General features: G+C 37.5%; 1 protein-coding gene across 2 annotated transcripts in view; it reads left to right on the top strand.

Annotated features, from left to right (window-relative positions):
• Nucleotides 1-21,165, top strand: part of STK3 (serine/threonine kinase 3) — a 123,853-nt gene extending 102,688 nt beyond the window's left edge. For both annotated transcript variants that reach the window (XM_051785225.1, XM_051785224.1), the window contains exon 11: nucleotides 17,828-21,165. In XM_051785225.1, coding sequence (XP_051641185.1) covers nucleotides 17,828-17,986 — 159 coding nt within the window. In that variant the 3' untranslated portion in view covers nucleotides 17,987-21,165. The remainder of the gene's footprint in view (nucleotides 1-17,827) is intronic.
• The last annotated feature ends 1,274 nt before the right edge of the window (nucleotides 21,166-22,439 follow it).

The following is a 22,439-nucleotide window of genomic DNA, read 5'->3' as shown; positions in this document are numbered from 1 at the left end:
TGCATAGCATGAAGTAAAACTGAACGAAGTTGTGAAGTAATTACCAGTAAAAAGTGTCATTACTTCAGGAATAAGAATTTTGATAAAGTGATACTTTTGCACGATGATGAGAAGATGTGATGCCAAGTTTTTGGAGGCTTTTCCAAGAGAGGTTTTGAATGCTTCCGAGTTCATCCAAGGGCAGTTAATTAAACACAGGTCAGAACCTCAGTAGTAACACTAAAGCAACATTCAGCGTGGGCTGGAGGTGTCATCTGAAACTTTTTCTCCAAAGATGGTCTTTCTTCCTTTTCAAGGGTGTGAAGGCTTTTTAGAAATACAATTGATGAGTAAGATTGTACCTTAAAATTCATTGTTGTGTAACAGCAGCATTTGAGTAGGTCCCCATCTACATCCACTATTGGGCCTAATTCACATTCTTTTTATAAATGTGAGAAGATTGAATTTATAGAGAGAATGAAAGAATCCATGGTACTAGATTCTTGTTCTGTTGCTTTTATTCCCTTTTCATTTTTCTCATAATATTTTTAGTTTGTATTAGGAAGAGATATAAGAACATAAAAAATTATTGCAACAGTTTATACTGTGGGATGGTGTTATAGAAAGGTTTTTCAAAAGCATGTATTGTATAGCCCACTGATAATGACTGATGATCCTAACAAAACATTTACTGTGGGCACTTGGCATTTAAAAAAATATTGTGAAGTAAGAAAAGCTTTTAAAATTCCATTTTCTAATTCTACTATTCCCAAAGCCACAAGAAATAACTAGTACAAAAGCTTTACTTGCTGGCATTAAATTTTCACTTACAGCTTGTTGGGTTTTCAGATGTCCTGCCGTTTTTTGGTCTTGTTATTTCACTGTCAAATATACCATGGATCCTAAAATATTCTGAGGATACACCATCTCTGAGTTTCTTCTAAAGTGCTGTGAATACCAGGAAGAGAAAAACTGCAGTATTGGTTGACTCCGAACCTGCAGAATCCCCCACTGTTGTATTTAATTTTGTTTACAGTTCTGCAGGCAGACTGAATTTGAAGGAAACTAGTAATCCTGTTGCCAGAGCTTTGGGGGAAATATTTTATAAGATTTAGTAGTTGTACTGTATAAAATCAATTTTATTCACTTTGTCATGAAAGCACAGCCATCTTTCATAGATTTTTATAATCTACCCCCAACCTATACTCATTCAAAATGGGATACTCAGTCTTTACTACATGCTTTCTGCTAACATTTAGTCGTGTTGGTGTTTCCAATTTGTAATTACCTTGTAAAAAGATTATTTTTGTGCCATCTAGCTGCATATTATTTTTTGTCTGTTTCTCGAGGAAATGAGACTTATGTGATTGTGCAGGTGTCCGGATAACTTTTGAATTGTATTGTCCAAATTCAACAAGGCTGAAGGCTTCAAAGGAGTTAATTTGCTCTAATTTTCAATACTGTCACCACTAATTTGCCTCTGAGAAGAGAGATCCGGATTGACACCTATGCTCAGGTTGTAACCTGAGGTCCATAGTCAGCTGTTGTCTTTGGCCTGCTGAAAGGTTGATCATGGCCTCTGTAGCTTGGAACCAGGGACAGATGGGTGGCATACCCCAAGTTTATTCAGGAGATGGGAGCTGTGAAAAGAGAGAGGCATGGCAGAAGGGGGCACCAGCTCATTTCTGTTTCTCTTCATGTCTCAGTCATAGCAGTGAGGTGGTAGCCAGAGAGCTGAGTCAATTAAAATATGTCTGACACCTCCTTGTCCTCCTCTCTCCTTTCTCTCAGCTCACCCTGCAGCTGCAGAATTGGTGGATCTCATGCAAGGAAGTGGTCAGGAGCCTGAGGGTTTCAGACAGCAGGACTGACCCTTCAGGCTACCTCCTGTCATTAAGTTAGATTCGGTGTAGAATGAAGCTACTTCCTTAGTCTCTGTCGTTTTTTTTGCTGCTCCCAAGATTCTTGTCTTTGGTTAAGTTGCATCTCACCTGAATGTTGTTGTGCAACAATTCCCTTCTTTACGTAATGGTTTCCATATGTCTGCTGAATCAAATCTAAATATACCATCTTTGGTTTGAGCTCCATTTTAATCCCATCTGCTTTTTTGTCCTTTGAAACAAGAGAGATGTGAGAAGGTGGTGTTTCTCCTGATTATGCTGTCAATACAAGGCAGCAGATAACATCCAAAATGGAGTTTTACTAGAGAGAGGTTCAATTTTGACTTGTTAATTGTTTAAAAAAAGAGCTGTAAATGCACTATTTTTTCTACTGAACACAAAACTTTACTTTGGACTGGCCTGTGTATTGATTGTAGCTTTGATATAGAGATATCTGTATAACATTTATTTTTATTTTAGGAAAAATAAATGCATTAAAGATGTTTTGCTCATAGGTAGGAATGTCATATTATCCAGCCCGTATGACTTCCATGTTAAACAAAATTCAGGCTTCAGGATGTTTCCTCTGAAAGGTCGTTGGAAAGGTGAGGAGCAGAGATGAAATGATATCATCTCATGTTTTCGTTTATTATACAGTGCAGTAGTGGGTTGACCTACAGGAAAATAGATCCCTACATTTGAATTCCTTCATAACTTCCTAAGTCAATTGTTAGTTCCTTCTGCTGGAGGGAGTTGTAGAAAACCGTGTAGAACTGGCAGCAATTTAGCTATTACTGTATTCAGGTTTTGAGGGCTTTTGACTATTTATATTGTGCAACACTGCAGCAATATTGTTATAAGCAAGAGATTTAAAAAAAAAAACAAAAGGCAAAACAAGTCTCTGACATAATCTCTGCTGAATTTTTATCTAATGTGTTTTAGTTTTCATAGAGGTTTTGATTAATCTGCCTGTAATCTCTGTTGGAGAACATTGGCTCTATGCCATATAACTACGTTTTTGATTTCCCAACATTAACTGCCCTTTTCTATTTCTCCATCTTTTCATAATTCTGTCCATGAGGTTTTCTGTGCCTAAAATTTTCCTTAAGGCTAGTACTGACACAACTTGTTCTATTCTTATCTGTTTCTATGGCATTTCATCCTTTATTGCTTGGTATTTTCTTACACAATTTTCTATGGTTGTTATGGCAACATTAAATAGCAAATTTGTCAATTTTCAAATTATATTGCTTCCAAAATTTTACATTATGATGCTAAGAAAGAGGTGAAATATTTTCAGCATAATTAAGCAAATTAATGTGATTAATTTAAATGGCCTTGTAATTTTGCAATGTTGCTGCTTCTTTCCAACTTACTATGCACTGTGATGCTACTTAGGAGAGGATAAATAGAAGACATTTGTTGAAGTAGGAGAAATTGTTAAATTACGGAAAATACTCCTTTACTATTATTATTCTGACAGCCAGGATCTGGTAAACGTGACTGGCATTCTAGCAACATCATCATCAACCACGTTAGTGGGCATTTAATTCATAATTACTAGGATTCCCTGTGCAATACAGACCATCAGATGGCATAAATACAAACTCCCAGAATTGAAGAGGTTTGGAGATAATGATGGCAAAACCCAGCAGAATTTTCTCTAAGATTGTATTTAAATCAATAAGAGATACTGAGGAAAGTGGAAAGTGGTCTGAGACTGAAATGGATGAGGACTGCAAGAATGCAGTACCTCTGTGAATGAGAGTACCAAGTCAGAATCACTAATGAAAATGGAAGCAAAGTTATGTGCATTACAAAATTAAGTGATGGCCCAGTCTCACAAGGTTTTTTTGTATGCAACATTGTATTTCTATTTTAAAATACCTCTTCATAATTGGGAATGTAAAATATTTTGAAGTCATTGCTTGCATTCATTGTGCCTTTCAATGGAGCCTTTGGTGAATTTGACATTCATTGTAACAAAATAATTTGCTTAAATTACTTTTTGTTTTCTCTAACGTGTTTGATTTTACGGCATTGTGAATTCTGATGGCTTATACAGCATTTGTAATTTCAACTTTGTGCATATATGTGTGTATGAGATGAAGTAGTAATATTAAAATAAAAACCTTAGCTTTTCAGTGTTGTAAAAAAAACCCAACAAAACATTACTTTCTACATGTCTATAGCATTCTTAAATTGCTAGTGTAACTTCTGTGATGATAGGAAGCTGGGCCATCTAGTCTTTGATTACACTCTGATATCAGACCATAAGAATGCAAGGTCTCCAGCTGTGTCAGCAGCAGTGCAGTTCTCAAAGACATTAAGCAGAAAAACTAGTCTGTTTTTTTCCTCATCCAAACCTGAGCTGGCAGTTTGTTTATTCTAGGGGAAAGAATTGGCTAGTCGGTCCCCTACTCAATATTTGTGGTAGTTCAACAAGGCAGTTTGTTTTCAAAGCTGTGACAGCATTTCAGAAGATGGTGGCTTAAAGCCAAAAGCCACTTCTCTGTCACCAGTAGAGTCTACCTAGAAAATCGTTTGAGCTTGCAAATGAAAATATATCTCTCTGTTTGGGGTGAAAAGGAGAGAGGAGACTAGTACTGGGGACTCTTTAAATTGTTGCATTTTTGAGGTTCTTGGGGTTAGTTGCTGAATGTTATTACTGAGTTTTAAACTATTTGACATGGTGCTGTTTTCTGGTTGTGACAGGATGTAGATGGTTTAGAGATGCTCATGATTTCTCCTCTCACTAGTCCTGTATCCTTCTGCCATAAGGTGAATTTCATCTGCATCAATTCAGGAATGTGGGCTGTATATTTATGTCTTTCTGAGAGTAGTTTTTCTTTGACAGTGAATTTTAGTGCCCACATCAAGACTTTAGCAATAACTGAATCAAGAAGTAATCCATGTGTGTTGTTAAATTAATATTTAAAGTCCAGGACAGATATGCAGTCTTTTTGACACCAAACCTATGTTTTCCCGCATCTCTTTATGCTCATGCATATCCATCGGATCTGTAAGTCATGAGGGAGTTATTCACACGCTCTCTATTCTTATGAATTGAATAATGACACTTAATACGTGACTGCTCCTATTAATTTGTGCTTTGTCTCTCTTGAGTGTTATGTCTTTGAGTGCGGGATACCATTCAAACTGCGGAATTCTGTAAGCAGAAACCGCGGTGATGTATTCTAAAAAAACTAGGAGAGCATTTAATAACCTCAACATTTATATTTTAATTTTTACTTTGGGAAAGCACTGCTATGAAGATGGTCAAAGCAAGGGAACTGCTTTTACAAGGCACTGTAAATTGAAATAACATTTTCTTTGGCTTTTAATTATTTCTGAAAGTGCTGTTGTGAAACACATAATTTTATTTACAGCTGAGCCTGTGAAGTATATAGCAGCTGACTGCATTGAGCATGGGTTTTGTTTGAGTTCTGACACCTTGCATTTGAGGAATGCATTTGTCTGGCTCACATTTTCCTTATGTGGTCTAGGAATGTGCTGGATGAGAACTCACATTATTGCCTACCCTGGTAGTTAGGGTTGGAAATAATATAGATGAGGCCCTTGGTTCTACTTCAGTTTCCAAGTCATGAACAGAAAATCAATTTTAAAACCTGGATTAAATTCCCAACAGTTTTTCTGGAGAGGGATTTAGATTTGAAGTTACAGACACTTGAACATTACCGATGTTCTGCACTTGAACACTGAACTTAAGCAATGTTCAAGTACAGTGTGTGTAGCCTTTTCATTGTTGATATACTATGCAATGGATAAGATTTTATAATTATTTTCCTTTTCTTTACGGATTTTTAAGTCTAGAAAATTGAGGCATAACTGAACCCTAGATAATGACTCAAGAGATGAATTGGAAAACCAGCAGAGGGGCCAGAAAGATTCCACCGAGACTTTGGTCACATCGTAAGGGTTTGCAGAGCTCGGAGCACTCCTGAGCTGTGGGCTGTGTAACTGGCATCAGGTAGAGAAGGGGAATAGTGAGCACTCAATTTGGATGGGAATTAATTAACAGCATTGGCACAAGAGCTTGTCCAGTACCTGTTTGCATTGGGTAGTAAATCAAAACTGTATCTGCAGATTATGATCTGAAAAACCTAATTAAGTAACCTAGTGTTGTTCTGTCCTCTGTGAGAAAGCAAATAAATCAAATGCTGTATACCTTTCTGGGGGTAATACTGTGAACGTAAGAAAAAACTGTGCCAATATTTGTCTTGAATCCACTAATGTTTGAGTCATAGACAAAATGTTTGATAATAAAATATTTCTTTGTCAAATGATTTTGGCAGTTCTGGACTCAGTAAGTGAATATGCCACGGAATCATTGAATCTTTTTCAATCAATAAATGTAGTTTCTAAATTAATACAGAGTGAGCATCACACTTTTCACAAGGTAGATTGTATTTTAGAGACTAGATTTAGAGTATGGTTAAGTGTGCTGTTCAGTGTTGAGATACCCTGGATTTCTTGTTTGTTAAGATGAGAGAGGTCAATTTTTTAAATTTAGTGTTGCCTTTAGTTGTATGTTGGCACATGAAATTCTTGATTAATGTGTTTTGACATGACAGATTCAGTGATTATCTTGTTCTGTATTTTCAGGATATTTCTTAGTATATCATTTGTAGTGAGAGTGGTCTACTACGTGTTTGTAAAGGAAAGGATACTGTATATTATTTAAAAGCTGCTAGCTAAGTGGTGTTATTTGATAGATTGTCCCTTTCTGTGTTTGTTCATTTATTTTAGTTCTAATTTAGCAAGACAGTGGCTGTCTACCAGATTTAGCCTGTCATACAGTGGATTTCATGAGGTTCATTAAATCTTATTTGATAGTCAGTGTTTATTTACGATATGTTTCCCAAATGTGGGGCTGGTGCATTATGACAAAAGAAAAACTAAATCCACTTTAATGAACCAGCTGAAACTCGGCAGTATGTGTCTGATTAGTATGATTTCTTGATAAGACTTCAATAGAAGGCAGCATTAGGAAGAGTTAATAAGCTATTGTTTAAGGTGTAAAGAAATTTTTAAAAATCTGTTCAGTTCTTGAGCACAATAAAATAGAGTGTCCTAAACAATTTTTATCAGTTTTCATAACACTAAAGCTGCCATAAGAAATGAAATCTCCAGTCCCAGTGGCTGGTGAGCTGCTGAATGCCATGCAGGAGTGGAACAGTACCTGGTGTTGTCTGGGGACACTGTGGGCTGTGCTGCTGCTATTGGGAGCCCAATCTTTTAGCAAGCTGAATTCTTCCAGTGCTTAGGAAAATGGTGAAACACTTCAAACTAAACAGGTAGTCAAGCAGTTCCGTGGGGGGGTAAAAAGATTTCAGGAAAATTATCGAGCAAGTAATAAAGAATTTTTTGAGGAACTACAGGCTGAGACACATTCTTTAAAAGCCAACAGTGCTTCTCTTAAATTTTTGAAGTTGTACAGAAAAGAAAATTTGGTGCTGATCGATTCAGTCTGGGGGATTGATTTCTTCCTTCCCAGTTCCCTGCAGGTCTCTGTGCAGCATCCATGGGCAGTGTGTTGGTGCTTAAGCGAGCTCAGGTGGACTTGGCTGTCATCAACCCCCAATCCCTATCGCAGCGTGGTAACCTGCAGGCCTTTCCTGAGGCAGGGATCTCTTCTTCTTCCTGCCATGACTAAGAGCTTAGTTAAATCTCTCAGTTTAGCCCAACCTTTATTCAGTTGCTGCAAGTTCAGATTCTACAATTTTTTTGCAGGGCTCTTACAACTGATGTCTCAGTTTTCCTGGCAGTTTTTTGCTGCCCTTGCTGTATTTTCCTCCTTCTCCCAGTGATTAATAAACCTGGCATTTGTTGCCTATAAATTGCCCTGAGTTTCTGGATTATAGGATTTTTTCTGTCTGTCTTGTATCAAAAGTGGTTGAACCCCATCCTCTCTTGTACGTGACTATCAGAATGCTTTCTGTGTGAAACAAACCCCAGCAAACAGTATGTGTATCGTTTTTCCATTTATTAAAGATGATCTGTTATTTTCTTAGGTCCTTTCTGAACTGGCTGTTTTAAACTGAAGTGAATTTTCTTCCTTGTAAAGAATATAACTTTCTCAGCAAATAAAATATAAATTTGCATGTACATTTTGAGTCTGGGAGGTGCAACTCTCTTCCAACAGCCTTTCCCTGCTAGGAACATGTAGTTTTGTGGTTTTAGTTTTGAGTGTCAACATTTTATGCTTCTAAGAAAATTGAGATTCACTTGCATTGTCCCTCACTAGGACACTAAGGTTTGAGGTTTAAAATTCTTTTAGCCTCTTGCATTGCTCTTCAGGTTAAATGCTTTTCTGGATCTAGTTTTAACTTCAAGGTTATTGCTGTGCATGCATCTTCCTGTGTCATAGCTCATTATTAAATGAGTTTCCATTTTTCTTCCTACTTTAAAAATAATCTTAAATGGAACTATTGAGAAAAAATAACGTTAAGTTATATCACTGTGCACTTAAAGAATTTGTAGATTTTAATACAGATTTTTTTTTAACCTCAGGGTTTCTATTTCATGTTACTTATGTCTTTAACTTTACTTTTCATTATAGATTTGCACTTACGAAATATTTTAGCAAAACTAGGAGCATCTTTCATTTTTTATTTTATCATCAGGATGTTTGGGTGTCCTAACAATCTTTTTATATTTTAAAATGTTTCTCATCCCTAATAGCTTGTATCGTTGTTCTTAATACAGCTTGCATTTCCATGGAGGTTAATAGAATTTTACAAAAATGTAATACTGTTATTTGCTGAGTATTTTAAGTAATTTAAAAATTATCTTCTCATGGATAGGGAGGCAGTGCCTTAATTTGAGAAAACTTTTGGATATGAAGGTAATAAGATTTGGGTTTTTGTAGTTGAATGATGACTATGGTTGCTGAAATGTGATGTGGTGAATTCAGGGGCACTGTAATGTACCTGCTGATAGCTGAGTACAGTATGAAAGACAATTTAAAAGGACTTGCCCTAGAGAGCTGCAGACTAAATAAAGATAAAATGCTGACTTTTTGATTCTACTTACTTAGTACACTAAGAGCTCTAGCTAAAGAATTAATTTTCCTTTAAAAGCTTTATAGCTTTGGTAATATTTGAAAAGATGTTTTGGGGATTATTTTGTTTGTTTTTTCTTCCCATGCTTTTTTTTCTCCAAAAGCAGAAAGGGCTGGGGGGGAAATCCTGTATATTTTTAGATCAGGTGTGGTAGCTATTTTGCCATCAGCACTGTGTGGGTATATTTGCAATGAAATTTAAACATCTTGTTGAGTATCCAGATGGAGTGTTTTTCCTAAGTTTTAGCTTATTTACTCTAGTGGGAGCCCCAGTAAATATTTATAGTATTCTTCAGGACAAACTGTACCGTTAAGCTTGACATTCCTGGTATAGAAGATCACAGTATATGAAAAACCACCAAGATCTTCTCTAAGGAATTTCAAACTGTCAATTTTTGCCTGTGATGCTCTAAAAGTGATTTTTAAAAATGGTTGTGATGGATGATGCAGTTCTAAAGAGAAAGCAATAGCAAATTAAAGTGTCATGCTGCAAAAGACTCAGGCATGTAATGTAACAATATACACTGTGTAAATGATATAGGAAAGAGAGAATGGCAGGATTTTTTACTTCTGTACACTTAAATTTATTTTTTACATTTACAGTCAGATACTAAAGAACTGATCTCAAAGGTGCTTATTAATGGATGTTTATAGGCTGCCAGGTTTTTGAGAGACATTGCTTCAATTTATTTCCCCATATTCAGACTCTTCTGTGTTGCTTTATTTACTTTAGTGAAAATTATATACCTGACAGCTACATGAGAACCAGTTGCTGTAGTAGGTAGAAACAATGTGAAATATGTTTGAACTGCTTAGAATCTGATGAAGCATTAATGCACACTACCTTACTGGTTTTGTCAGGAACTGGGTAAAATTGCAACAGGCGAACGTGGACATTACTGCTAATTTTACATTGCTTTTCATGATAAGCTATGCTTTTTCTTAGACTTCAGTTCCCATAGTCAGGAAACCTCATTAAAATTTTTGACTACTAAATTTTTTTTTCCCGTGAGCTTTTTTAGCCTTTTTAAATTGCAGAAATACTTAGATTCTAGCTGCCTCCTGATGACTTAGAAATGAAAAGGGAAATAAAAAGACACCTCCCTTCACATAAAAACATCTTATTTTAAGAATCTATTTTTAAGGGTAATTTAATGAAGGTAAAGGACTCAACTCATGATTTTTGAATTTTAGTATTAACAGTATTTAATGTGTTCAAAGGAGAGTCCTGGCAGTATTCAGAAAAGGTTTGCAAATTATAGTATGCACTAATGCTATAGAAAACTTGTTTTTTTCCTCTTGGTTTCTATTGAAATGTCACTTTGTGTGAAGCTAAGCAAAGTCCTCTAGAGCTGAAAAATGTTGAAGGTAGTGACTAAGATTTAGCTTTGTGTTGCTAAAATTATGTTAAGTTTTAATGTTAGAGCAGAGAGAATTCTAGTAGTGAAAATAGGAATTAATCATGAAGAATTTATATACAATTTTATCCCTAGAAAAACATTTAAAATTACATGAACTTGTCCATCTTTAATTTTCTCTTAGTGCTATGTGCTTATTTTACCCCCCCCCCCAAAATGCTTAAGATAACTGCAGTCCTGTGAGTGGACTTTGGCTTTTGAAAGTTAAGTTGTCAGTCCTTCTCTCCCATAAATTGCAAAAACAATTACAGTAAATGAGGTCATTTTTATATTTGTATGACTTTGTGAGTTGCAACAAGGATACTTGCTCTTCAGACAACCTGAAATAAATACTCTCGCTCCATTCCCCATCCAGGTTTGTTTTCTTGTGACTGTAGTGACAGCAGGAGTGGGGATGGCAGCAAGTCAGAGCTCTGATGTGTGGCCAGTGGGTGTCCGAGACAGCTCATTATCACCTGACACTGCTTAGACAGGTCAGCAGGATTTGCTGTATAAGCAAACATGAAACAGTTTCCTCCTGTTGCTGCACGGGAGCAGCTGAACAGACAACAGTAACTGTGGAATATTTCCTTGTGCACAAGCAGGTGACAACTTCATTAGTGAGATTCACAGATTCTGGGTGTGAACTCACAGTAGAGATGAACTGGTCAGAAAGGCCCACCTTGTACCTTTTAGACTCTGACTCAAGCCTAACTTTTTATACCAGAAAAAAAAAGAGTTTGAAGCCATCAGTAGAACTCATTCCACTAGAGAAAAGAAAACTCTGCTCAGCAGAGGGAAGTGAACAGTTGGAGAGAAAAGTTTCTCTTACCTGAGACCTCTAACACACAGCACAGTCCAAGATATGCACTGGTTAAATCTTAGAAAGTGCTATGGGCAACCCCCTTTTGCAATTGCCATTGTTGCAATTATTGTTGTTAGCCATTCTGTTGATAGTTCATATTGTAGGAATTACTAGCAGATGGGAAAATAGATGACTCAGAATATAGTATTAACAATCCATATTTTTTTAATCAAGCCTAATAAGGCTTGTTGCATCTGTAAGATTCATTTAAGCAGTTGCTAGGAAGAATTTGTTTTTTCAAGTAAATACAACAAACTTGATACAGATTATTTTTTGATTGAATATCTATTTTCTTAACAATTTAAACCTTGAAAATACATTTGTTTGTTTCTGTTGCACCACCTTAATAGCAGTATTCCATAATTTAGTTTGATAGACTGGAGTCTTGCAATGGTAACTCATGCATTATGGAATTACTAATGAAATCTAATTTTATCATATTGAAAACATCATTGGCCTAGAGGTTTTATTTACCTCTGTTGCTGTCAAGGGTGGATTAAGATGATAGTGTGCTACATCCACCAAAACTTTGGCTTTCACCCCTTGAAAAGTTTGGATGGCTACAGGTATGTGCTGGCCAAGCGTGGCTAATGAGTTCCAGACACCTTCATCTAAATCCATGGACCCCAAGCACCACTGACTATCTCAGATACGTGTCCTTCCTCCTGACTCCTGTGCTGGACACGTGTGGAAACCAGGAGTCGGGATTTACAGTGCACTCTTTAACTTCATGACTTCTGAGAGTCCATTTTTGGTTCTACATTATCTCCTTCCTTCTCAGCTTATTGCTACAGAATTCAGGTCTGTAGACAGGAACTCATATCTATTTTCCAAGTGCCTGTTTCAGCCAGAATTTTCATCAGTATGATTTGACTAGGGTTGTAAACAAAATATCTAAGGTGTGGTATTGGTCCTCCTGTAGGCAGTAGTAGTATTGACTGCAAGTAACTATTCTTTGGTTTGCTGAAAATACTAATCTAAATGAACTTGGTCACATGGGATGCAAGAAGTTAGACAAAAAGACAAAAAGAGTAAAACCTGTTGTACTTCCCTTGCATAAGTTTGGTTCTGGGAGGTGACTGCATCAGTACTGTTTGAAGACGTGTAAAAAAAGCAATTAACCTGAAACCAGTATTGACCAGAGTAAGAATGTTTTCTGCATAGGTGTATTGTGTTTGTGTGGCCTGCTTTTGATAGCAAGGGGGCTTACAGGTGTGGCTTCTGTTGAGAAGCTGCTGGAAGCTTTCCCCATGTCTGGCAGAGCCAGTGCCAGCTAGCTCTAGGGTGGACCTGCTGCTGGCCAGGCCAAGCCAGGCCAATCAGGAATGATAGTAATGCCTCTGTGGTAACATATTTATGAAGGAAAAAAAAATATTACACAACTGTAATTGCAGCCAGAGAAGAGCAGAGAATATGTGAGAGGAACAACTATGCAGACACCAAGGTCAGTGGAGAAGGAGGGAGAAGAGATGCTGAAGCTGAGGTTCCCCTGCAGCCCATGTAGGTCAGTGGGGGTGCAGAGATCCACCTGCAGCCTCTGGAGGAGACCCATGCCAGAGTGGGTAGATGTCTGAGAGAGGGCTGTGAACCTATGGGAAACAAGTGCTGGAGCAGGTTTCCTGGTAGGACTTGTGGCCCTGTGGGGAACCCACGCTGTAGCAGCCTGTGCCTGAAGGACTACACCCTGTGGAAGAGTGACCCACGCTACAGCACTTCATGGAGGACTGTCTCCCATGGGAAGGACCCCACACTGGAGCAGGAGAAGGACTGTTCTCCCTGAGCAGCAGCAGGAACAGTATGAACTGACCATAACCCCCATTCCCTGTCTTCCTGTGCCACTGACAGGGAGGAGATAGAGCCCAGGAAGGAGAGAGGGGTGAGGGGAACGTGTTTGAAGATTTATTTTACTTCTCATTATCCTGCTCTGATTTTGTTAGTAATAAATTTAATTAATATCCCCAATTCGAGTCTGTTTTGCCCGTGACAGTATTTGGTGAGTGATCTCTCCCAGACCTTATCTCAACTCATGAGCCTTTTTAATATTTTCTCTCTTCTGTCCAGTTGCAGAGGGAAGTGATAGAGTGGCTTTGGTGGGTGTCTGGCAGCCAGCCAGAGCCAACCTACTACAGTAGGAAATATTCTGACGCAATGCTGATCTGCACTGTGTTCAACCAACCTTGCATGATCATGCAGGATTGTCTTAAACCTCCAGACTGATCAGCAGTGGTTCCTGCCACCTTCACACAAGGGCAGTGCACTGTCTCTGGAGCACTTGTAGCTCTGACCTGTGCTCTAAACACAACCAGAACACTTCATGCCTGGAGCTCCATCAGCTTTTGGATTTTTACTGTATCCCAACTTAATGATGACAGTCACAGTAAGAAAAGCTTGCTAATGATTCCTAATCTGTTCTGCTGCTTTTCAATTTCTATATGTAGCCTTTCCTGGAAAAGCCTCTAACCCTATTACAAATAAATTGAAAAGTAAGCAAGGAGGAGTTAAATAATTGGTGTCCCATTTGCTAAAAGTTTGAGATAATGTGCACCAGGTTTCCAGACTTTCTGGTCTCCTAAGTGTGTGGTAAGTTGCCTTTTCCAAAGATTATAAGTGAAAATTACAGTTCAGTTAGAAGGTTAGTTATGCTTTTGTTCTGTGCTGTTTGTCCCAGCTCAGGTTTGTGCTGCTGAAAGATATTTCTACCACTGTAAGCTTGGGTTGATGAAGCTCCTTTCTGCATAGGTGCCTTTTTTCCACTAGGATTTCCCTCTGGATCAGGGAGGGGAGAAGGTAGAGAGACAGAAGCTGCTGGCACTCAAGCTTGCAGCACCGGGAGCTTGTCCTGCAAGGATGACTGTTGGCTGGTCTCTGTAGGCAAAGTTGATTTCCTTTGCTATAGCAAAGCACAGCAGAGAATTTCAAGGAGGCTTCTTTGAGTGCAACCATGTCCTGATAATCCATCAGCTTCTAGAAGAAATTACTCAAAGTCATCTGGCTCTGGAGGTGGTTTTCTTCTTTGAAGTTTGGACTGTTCCTTTCCCAAACCCTTGTGATTATCTAGTGAAATAAAGGGCCCAAGTGAAGGCAAACATTTTTACCAGAAACCCCCATTCACTGAAGACCTCTGTCTTGGAAGTGGTCTGTGTTGACACTAATTGCTGTCTCTTGTGTGGTTGTAGGTGTTTGATCTCAGGACACAATTGATTTCGTTATTTAGAAAAGTGGCAGAAATTAAACTATGTATCATTGTCAAACAGTTACTGAATTGTTACAGTTCACAGCTTTGAAAAAGCTATTGAAATATAATTTAAAGCCTTTTTGAATTCCTGCATCTTGCACCACTGAATGCTCTCCTCTCCCTTCCCATTAATGCCAGTAGCCCCAGTAGTTACAACAAACTACATGGTGAATTATTTATGGCAGTTTAAATTCCAAACTGTTTGCAACTGAAAGTAAATGAATGCTGAGCTCTATCACATTAAAAATTTGAATCGAAATATTTATCGTCCAGGGGAATAAATTACCTTAGAGTAATTAAATATCTTGAGTTATATCTACACATCTTGTTTGGTGTATTTGCTGTTGCATTCAGTGTTTAGACTTTTGCAGGGTTTGCGAGGTAATATCTGTGGCACAGACATAAGTCAAGAAAAAATATTTTTAAATTTGCCAAGGAGATATATATGTGCACAAACACACACACATATCCTAGATTCAGTTGTGGCTGATTAAGTGGTTTTCTCATCTGATGTCAGATGAGACCTTCCTAACTCCTGTTTTCAGTTTCTTAATGCCCCTATTTTCGGCCACTTCCTTTCTTCAAATGTCCTGAGCATCAGCCGTTCATGCAGATGAATACTGTGGCTCCCTGGGTCCCCTGGGTGACATGTCTGAGATGATTCTGAAAGATTCTTAGTCTCTGGCTTAAAAAATTAATTCCCTTTATATTTTAATATCCATCCCAACTGTCTGTGATCTTTAAAGAATAGTTAATTCTGTTTGCTGGCTCTGTTTCTTGATTGAAATTTAAATAAAAACTCACCCACGACATTCTTCTCTGATAATTTATGAAAAAATGTTTTCCAATGCAGAATAATTTTGTGATTACATCAGTTGGAGTCTATTCTATGCAGTTTGAGCTTGATGTCTACACTGGTGACTGAGAGGGAATAAATGACTGTCCAGGCTAGTCCAGAGTGGGTTGGAGACTTCATCAGTGGCAGTTCTCACAAAACACGAGATTATTCAGTGCCTGCCTTAGTCCATTTGCTGGTCTATGGAGCCCCGAATATGTTACTCGTGTCCCATGTGCTAAAAAAGTGGATTTATTGCTCCTCTCATCTGGGTTGTGTTGGGGTCTGTTAAACAACGCAATTGGCACTGTCATTTCTTCTCATTTTACTTCAAATCTCTGACACTTCACTCCTCTAAAAGAGTATCTTCCCTGAAAAGTGTGTCATGTGCCAGTTACATTTACCAATGGGCTAAAAATTAAATAGAATACTGCAATTTTTTAATCTTTTCTTTCTCTGAAAATGAAAAGGTCTTTTTCTGCAAAAGTCTAAGTGACTGAGGAATTCTTTTCCCCATCCTTTTTTCTGGATATCAGATGGGAGAAGTACAGTAAACTGGATGATATTTGATTCCATGGGAGGCTACTCTTTCCTTCATAAGAAACAAAAGGTATCATTTGTCCTTGGGAGAGACCAGAAGAGGGCAAATGAAGTGTCCAAAGGAGTGCAACAAAGATGGTGAAGGGCACTGATGGAAAACCGTATGAGGAGCAGCTGAGGGCACTTGGTCTGTTCAGTCTGGAGAAGAGGAGACTGAGAGGAGACCTCATTGCAGTTACAACTTCCTTGGGAGGGGAAGAGGAGGGGCCGGCACTGATCTCTTCTCTGTGGTGACCAGTGACAGGACCTGAGAGAATGGTCTGAAGTTGTGTCAGGGGAGGTTTAGGTTGGATATTAGAAAAAGGTTCTTCCCCCAGAGGGTGGTTGGGCACTGGAACAGGCTCCCCAGCGAAGTGGTCACAGTGCAAAGGGGCTGACAGAGTTCAAGATGTGTTTGGACAGTGCTCTCAGGGACATGGTGTGACTCTTGGGCATGTCCTGTGCAGGGCTAAGGATTGGACTCAGTGATCCTTGTGAGTCCCTTCCAACTCAGCAGATTCTGTGAGACCAACATTGCTGATGAGCTGTTGAACCCATCTGAGCTCTCTGAAGCTCATACAGGTCTCAGGATCTTTGGTCCCCTAAGATATTTTGACATTTGGGGTTTAATTTTCATCTTCATTAGGAATCTTATGGTTAAAATGATGTTGCATGAAAATGTGCATCTTTTCCATGTGCTCTGATGTGCCCCCTCTCTTTATTGTCACTTTCAGTTATTTGTTTACTATGTACAATGTGGTCTGTTAGTAGGAGTCATAAAGCTGAGGTTTGGACTGTATGTAGCAATATGTGTTGCTAATTTATATGCCTCAATCACTGATAAAAATAAAGATCAAAAGTAATATTTCATTCCTCAGGGAAAACAGATCAGACTGTGTTGATGGAAGCCTGCCCTAGATTCATGAACGAAGTATTGACTCATTAGTAGTCAATTCAGAAAATTAATTTTTTTTACCCATGAGTTAGGTAGTGTACTTGTTTGCAATGTAAGAATATTTGCAAACAAAACAAAGATTACTCCTTTCCTAGGAGGAAATTATTTGTACTATTTGAAATTTGCTGATATTTTTCATACTCGGTGAAGAGTAATTGGCACATAGGCAATTCTGACAAGAGAGAAACTCAGAAAGGCACTAAGCTACATCAGGAAAAAAATACATAGACCAGACAAAGGAACACGTTTCAAATGTAGATTCGTCCCTGCAGTAGCAGGTGGAGCAGGAGTGCCTGATGTGCCCCAGTACCTGACAAGACTCCAACCTTTATTGGCAGCAGCCAGCAAGACAGCAAAGTGATTTACTTGTTATATGACCAGTCATTTTTATTGAATGAAATGTAATGAACTGTTAAACATTGTGTAAAAATATTTTTAGAAAGAAAAGAACGGTCAAAGGTAACATCCCCCATGAATTGAGGAAATTATTTCATGTATTATTTAAACGCTTTGCTAGCAATTTGCTTTGACTAGTTCTGGCAGCAGTCTGTTGACTAAGGCAGGTGCCCTGTCATTCTTGACAGATATTCAGAGGTACTTTCTGATAAGACTACTTACAGTAGCTGTCTATTTTTCAGGCTTCTGTAGGAGACTGATGTTCAGTAAGAAGTATTTGATTAGGCAGTATAATTTATATACATGAATATAATTGTGTATGCTGTGGCAGCCTAATGAGTTAAACTTAAGCCCTATATTTATTTGCAAGGTTTGCAAAGTGATTTTTTTTTTTTAATAAAATGTACTATGTGTGTTTGTTTTCATATGCTGTTAGATTATTGACTGTGGAGAATACCGAGGCTTTTATTTGTATCAACAGTTATATATACATGTATACATGTAGTCAAAGTGTAAAAACACTGCAACTGTAAATTAAAGGATTATGGAAGGTAATGGTTTTCATTTTTATTGTAAAGACTTTCTGATGTTTTTCTGTGGTTGTTCTTTTGTTGTTTTACAGTTAAAGAATCTGAGTTTGGAAGAATTACAGATGAGATTAAAAGCTTTGGACCCTATGATGGAACGAGAAATTGAGGAGCTTCGTCAGAGGTACACTGCAAAGAGGCAACCCATCCTAGATGCGATGGATGCAAAGAAACGGAGGCAGCAAAATTTCTGAGTTTGTTTTACTTTCAGACATAATACTATGAGTCACTGTGGACACTGGTAACTTTGTAACAGTCTGAAGGAATTGGATTGTGAGAGTTTTCAAAAACCCAGTCTGTTGAAATTTCCTTCACAAGCAATGACAATTGGAGCAGTGAAAGAATATACATATGGTGTTCTGCAAAGGCAGAGAAACACATCACCACTTGTTTGCATTTTCAAATGTTTAATGTAATACAAGTTTAATCTGTTACTTCCCAATCTTTTTCAGGTATATAGTGGTAATTTGGTGTTGTACATTGGGAATTGTGTTTTGGAGCACCTGGAATGATTTCTCGATTGTGCAGCACTACCGAGCCTTATATTGCAATGTATTTTTCTTCCCCTTAGTAGCATATTTATTGTGTAATCTTTGGTTATCCTATTTATTTTATGCCTGTTTCCTTTTATGTTGGGAAGTATTAGGATGATATTGTGGAGAGCAGAGTCAGATTAGATAAAATTGGTATTATGGTATAATGAAAAGTTGCTCACCACTCTATTATCTTTTAACAATTTCCAATTTCAGCAAGCATCCCAGTTCAGGACAGCACTTGAACATGTATCCAGCCGATTTGTATCAGTAGGATTTAAGCAGAAAGTAAGTAACAGGCACATGTTTTCCTGCTCTCCTGAATCAAGGACTGCGGTTATAGTTGAGCAGTACAGTTGTTACACTACAGAGGATTTTTAGAGAGTATTTCTGTCATTTCTACGCACACTGAGTCAGCTGTCATTAAACAAGAAAACAAGTGCCTAATCAGTTTTGTTTTTTGTTATTCAGAAGAAGCAATACTTGCAGTCACTCCTTCAGCGTAAACTTCCAATTACTATTGCAATTCTGACCAGTATAAACCTCTATTTTGCACCATAGTTTTATAATGAAGTAACAGCTACAGTTTTTGGATGTTTTTTTGGTTCATTTGGGTTTCTTTGTCACTGTTTTGAGGGGAGAGGGGAGTTATTAGTGGTTTGGGGCTGTTTTGTTTTCACATTATAGATACAAAGGGATAGTAATTTAAAAGCCAAAGAAAATAAAATTAATACTTATATTTAATAAGTACAGAAAAGAAGCAACATTTTACGGTCCTCTGAGAGTTTTGTCCTGCAATCACTAAACATTCAATATTCCTGTAGTCTTGTGCTGGTAGATTTTCGGGAATCAGAAATGCAGGACCAAACTCTTAACTTTTTACAATTTATTTTATCTGGTTTATATTGTGGAATACCTTGTAGGTAGAATTTACAACATTGCAAGAAATATTTCATACTTAGCAGAAAACATGATCCACTTTCTGAACAATCTACTGTGTTCTCTATTGAAATATTTACTATTGTTGCCTTTTATGTAAATAACTTCACTGTGATAGTCATACTTCTTTATACAATACAGCTGAAAAGATCTTTACATTCAGCCTTTAGCTGTTAAACTTTTAATGGTGACTACTGTATGGGCATCTTCTGTTAAATGTTTTCTGGAAGTTAGTAATCATCTCATACCTCTTAACATTTATTGTCATCATACATGGACCATTTAGATGGAACAGTGCAGATTTTGGAAATGGTGCATTATATCACAAAGCTTATGCAAAAGGAAACCAAAAGTTTTCACAAGATCAGCATTGTACAGCTGTGCTGGGACCAGGACTTGGGTTTGAGCCATTGTTGTCATTGTCATTCTCTGTGTGTTTGCATGTACACCACGCTCTGACATGTAAACCCTAGAGTCAAATAAATCTTGATTATGATTGTTAGAACATCTGTACCCTCAATTCTCTTCATATTTCCTACAGCAATGACCATTCCTTGTGAAAATGCAAGAACACAGAAGATCCATAAAAATTACTTTAGGCAAGATAAAATGAACCTGGTAGTCTTATGCCTCACATTTATACAATGAAATGATGTAAAGTAAAAAATGGTATAATCATGTCACTGTGTCATTAGATTATAATCATAACGCAGGAAAAAATAACAGTACCAACTTCCCCCATCAACATGGTTCTTATTTATTTAAAATGAATTTCTACTTCTTGAGCTTTCTGTTCTCAAAAACTCAAAGATGTGTGTGCATACATGGATTTGTGTAGGTATACACACATATATATGCATATCTATATACGTAAGAAAAAATATAAAACACATTTAAACCATCAGGAGAGGAACCTAGCTTGCCTTTTCTTGGTGTGCCTTTTAAGCAAAGTGTCATTGTCCAGACACTCTTACCTGCATCCTTAGCAGCTAAATTTTCCCTTTCTCTATCTTAAACTTTTCGCACCAGAAATAAGACACTGATTTTGAATAATGTGGCTTTACAGTGTAATAGACAGTGTAACAAAAATTATCACAAATTTCATATTTTGTGTATTCTGAAAACTGTAGTAATGTGGCACCCTAAAAATTAATTGCTTATCCTGAGGGACTCCAGTAAAAGGCCATTTTAGACTAGAGCTGTTGCAGTCTGGCATCTGAAAGCCATCAGAAGGACATCCTTTCTTCAATCCTGATGTATCTGCATAGAAACAACTCAATTTTTGTGCATATGCATGCACACAAGAATGGATTATACATGCAGGAAAAAAATCAAAACACTATTGAATAAAACAAATGTAAACAAGCTACTTAAAATGCATCTGATGTACTGTAAACTCTGTAGATACAGGATGCTTGTGACCAAAGAATACTTTCACCAATTAATATGAAATCAGTAATGTTTCCATTCTGGTATGGTGCACACTGTGGTCAGTGAGAGCTGCCTTTGGCTTTAGCAGCCAGAGTATGGAGCTCTAAATTAATGTGCAAGCATAGTATAGGGAAATAAGTTTTATACTCAGAGATGGACGCAACTTATCTTTTCTTTCTTCTGTTTATATAAATGAATCAAATCATCCATGTTGATGACTGCACATCTCTACTGGAGGATGAGCATCTCTGTAAAGGAAAGTCAATAGTATAATAAATGAGATATTTTAAAAGCAAGCGTTGCAGAAAACCTGATAGAACTACTGACAAGTTAACCTTCAGTAAGATTTTAACCAAGCAATTTCTTGTTTGCTTCTGACTTTGTATGTTTAGGTTTAGTAAGTTAAAAAAAATGAAAAATCATTGCTTATTACTAAACATTTGTAATAAAAGCTAATTTTTCATGTATAATTGTTGACTTGTTGTTCATTCTAACTGAAGTAAAATTATCTTAATAGTAACCTTTAATATTCATTTCCATAGTCATCCCTCATGCTTTTGTTTCCTTTCTATAACTGCAAGCCCAGCTGTGAGCGCAGAAACCCATGTCTCTCAAAGTCAGCTCTGGAAAGGATTTTTCCAGATCACAACGTTGTTGCAAGATCTAGAAGTTTGAGGATCTCCATGAAAGCATAGCAGGCCTAAGGAAAGAAATCCTCAGTATTAGCAGACATAAATGGCTTGTGTTGCTCCTTTGTTTTTCTCATTGCACTAAAAAATCAGTAAGTAATGGATAGGCTCGAGTAGAAAAAGTAAATACATATAATGAATTTGATTCCATTGCCCATTTATTTTCTGGGGTTTTTTTTAATTATTCTCTTAAGAATTTACCCACAGACATTTTCATGAAAAATGAACTTGTGAGCAAAACTCCTTAGTGATCCACAGTATGTTTGAAGTGACAAAATTCTACTGCTAATCTGAACTAATTTGACAATTAATTGGCTAGAATAATTATTTACTGTTTATTTATGCGAAATAATATGTTGTCTGCATTTGCACAGTGTATTCCAGTGAGAGTGCACAGTGGCTCAGGCTGCTTCTCCATCCAGTGTGTTTGTTGAACTTCCAAATATAAATATGGCTCATGATGAGCGAACCCCTGCACAAATATGTGAGATAGCCTGGCTCCCCCTTAATAGGCACTGGTGCTTCCAAGCAGAATGTGAACTGTACAACTTCTGTAAAGTACTTTGTGTGCGTGCTGCTCTGTCACTGTGATATGATGGGAGTTACATTTTCTTAAGTGTATACATGGTTATAAAGCTAATTAAAAAGACCTCACAATGTGAGGAAGTCTATATTTCTTTGCATTCTTAAATACTAAAGTCTCCAACTTACTGTGGCATTTCTTTTTCTGTTTCCAAAGATCATACTGGGTGTTACATAGTCATGTCACAGAATCAATTAGGTTGGAAAAGACCCCTGAGATTATTGAGTCCAACCTATGACCAAACCACCATCATGTCAACTAGACCATGGCACTAAGTGCTGCCTCCAGTCTTTTCTTAAACACCTCTAGGGCTGGTGACTCTGCCGGTTCATGGAAGTTTTCCAACTTGTTTAGGTTGGAAAAGACCTCTAAGATCAGTGAGTCCAACTGTTAACCCAGCACTGCAAAAGCTAAAGCCTAAGTCCCTGAGTGCCACATCGACACATCTCTTAAATAGCTCCAGGGATGGTGA

Source organism: Manacus candei, unplaced genomic scaffold (genome assembly GCF_025592945.1).
Source record: "Manacus candei isolate 608988 ecotype Guabito, Panama unplaced genomic scaffold, ASM2559294v1 h1tg000019l, whole genome shotgun sequence".
NCBI lineage: Eukaryota > Metazoa > Chordata > Aves > Passeriformes > Pipridae > Manacus > Manacus candei.
Note: the sequence above shows the minus strand (reverse complement) of the source record. Positions and strands in the feature narration are given on the sequence as shown.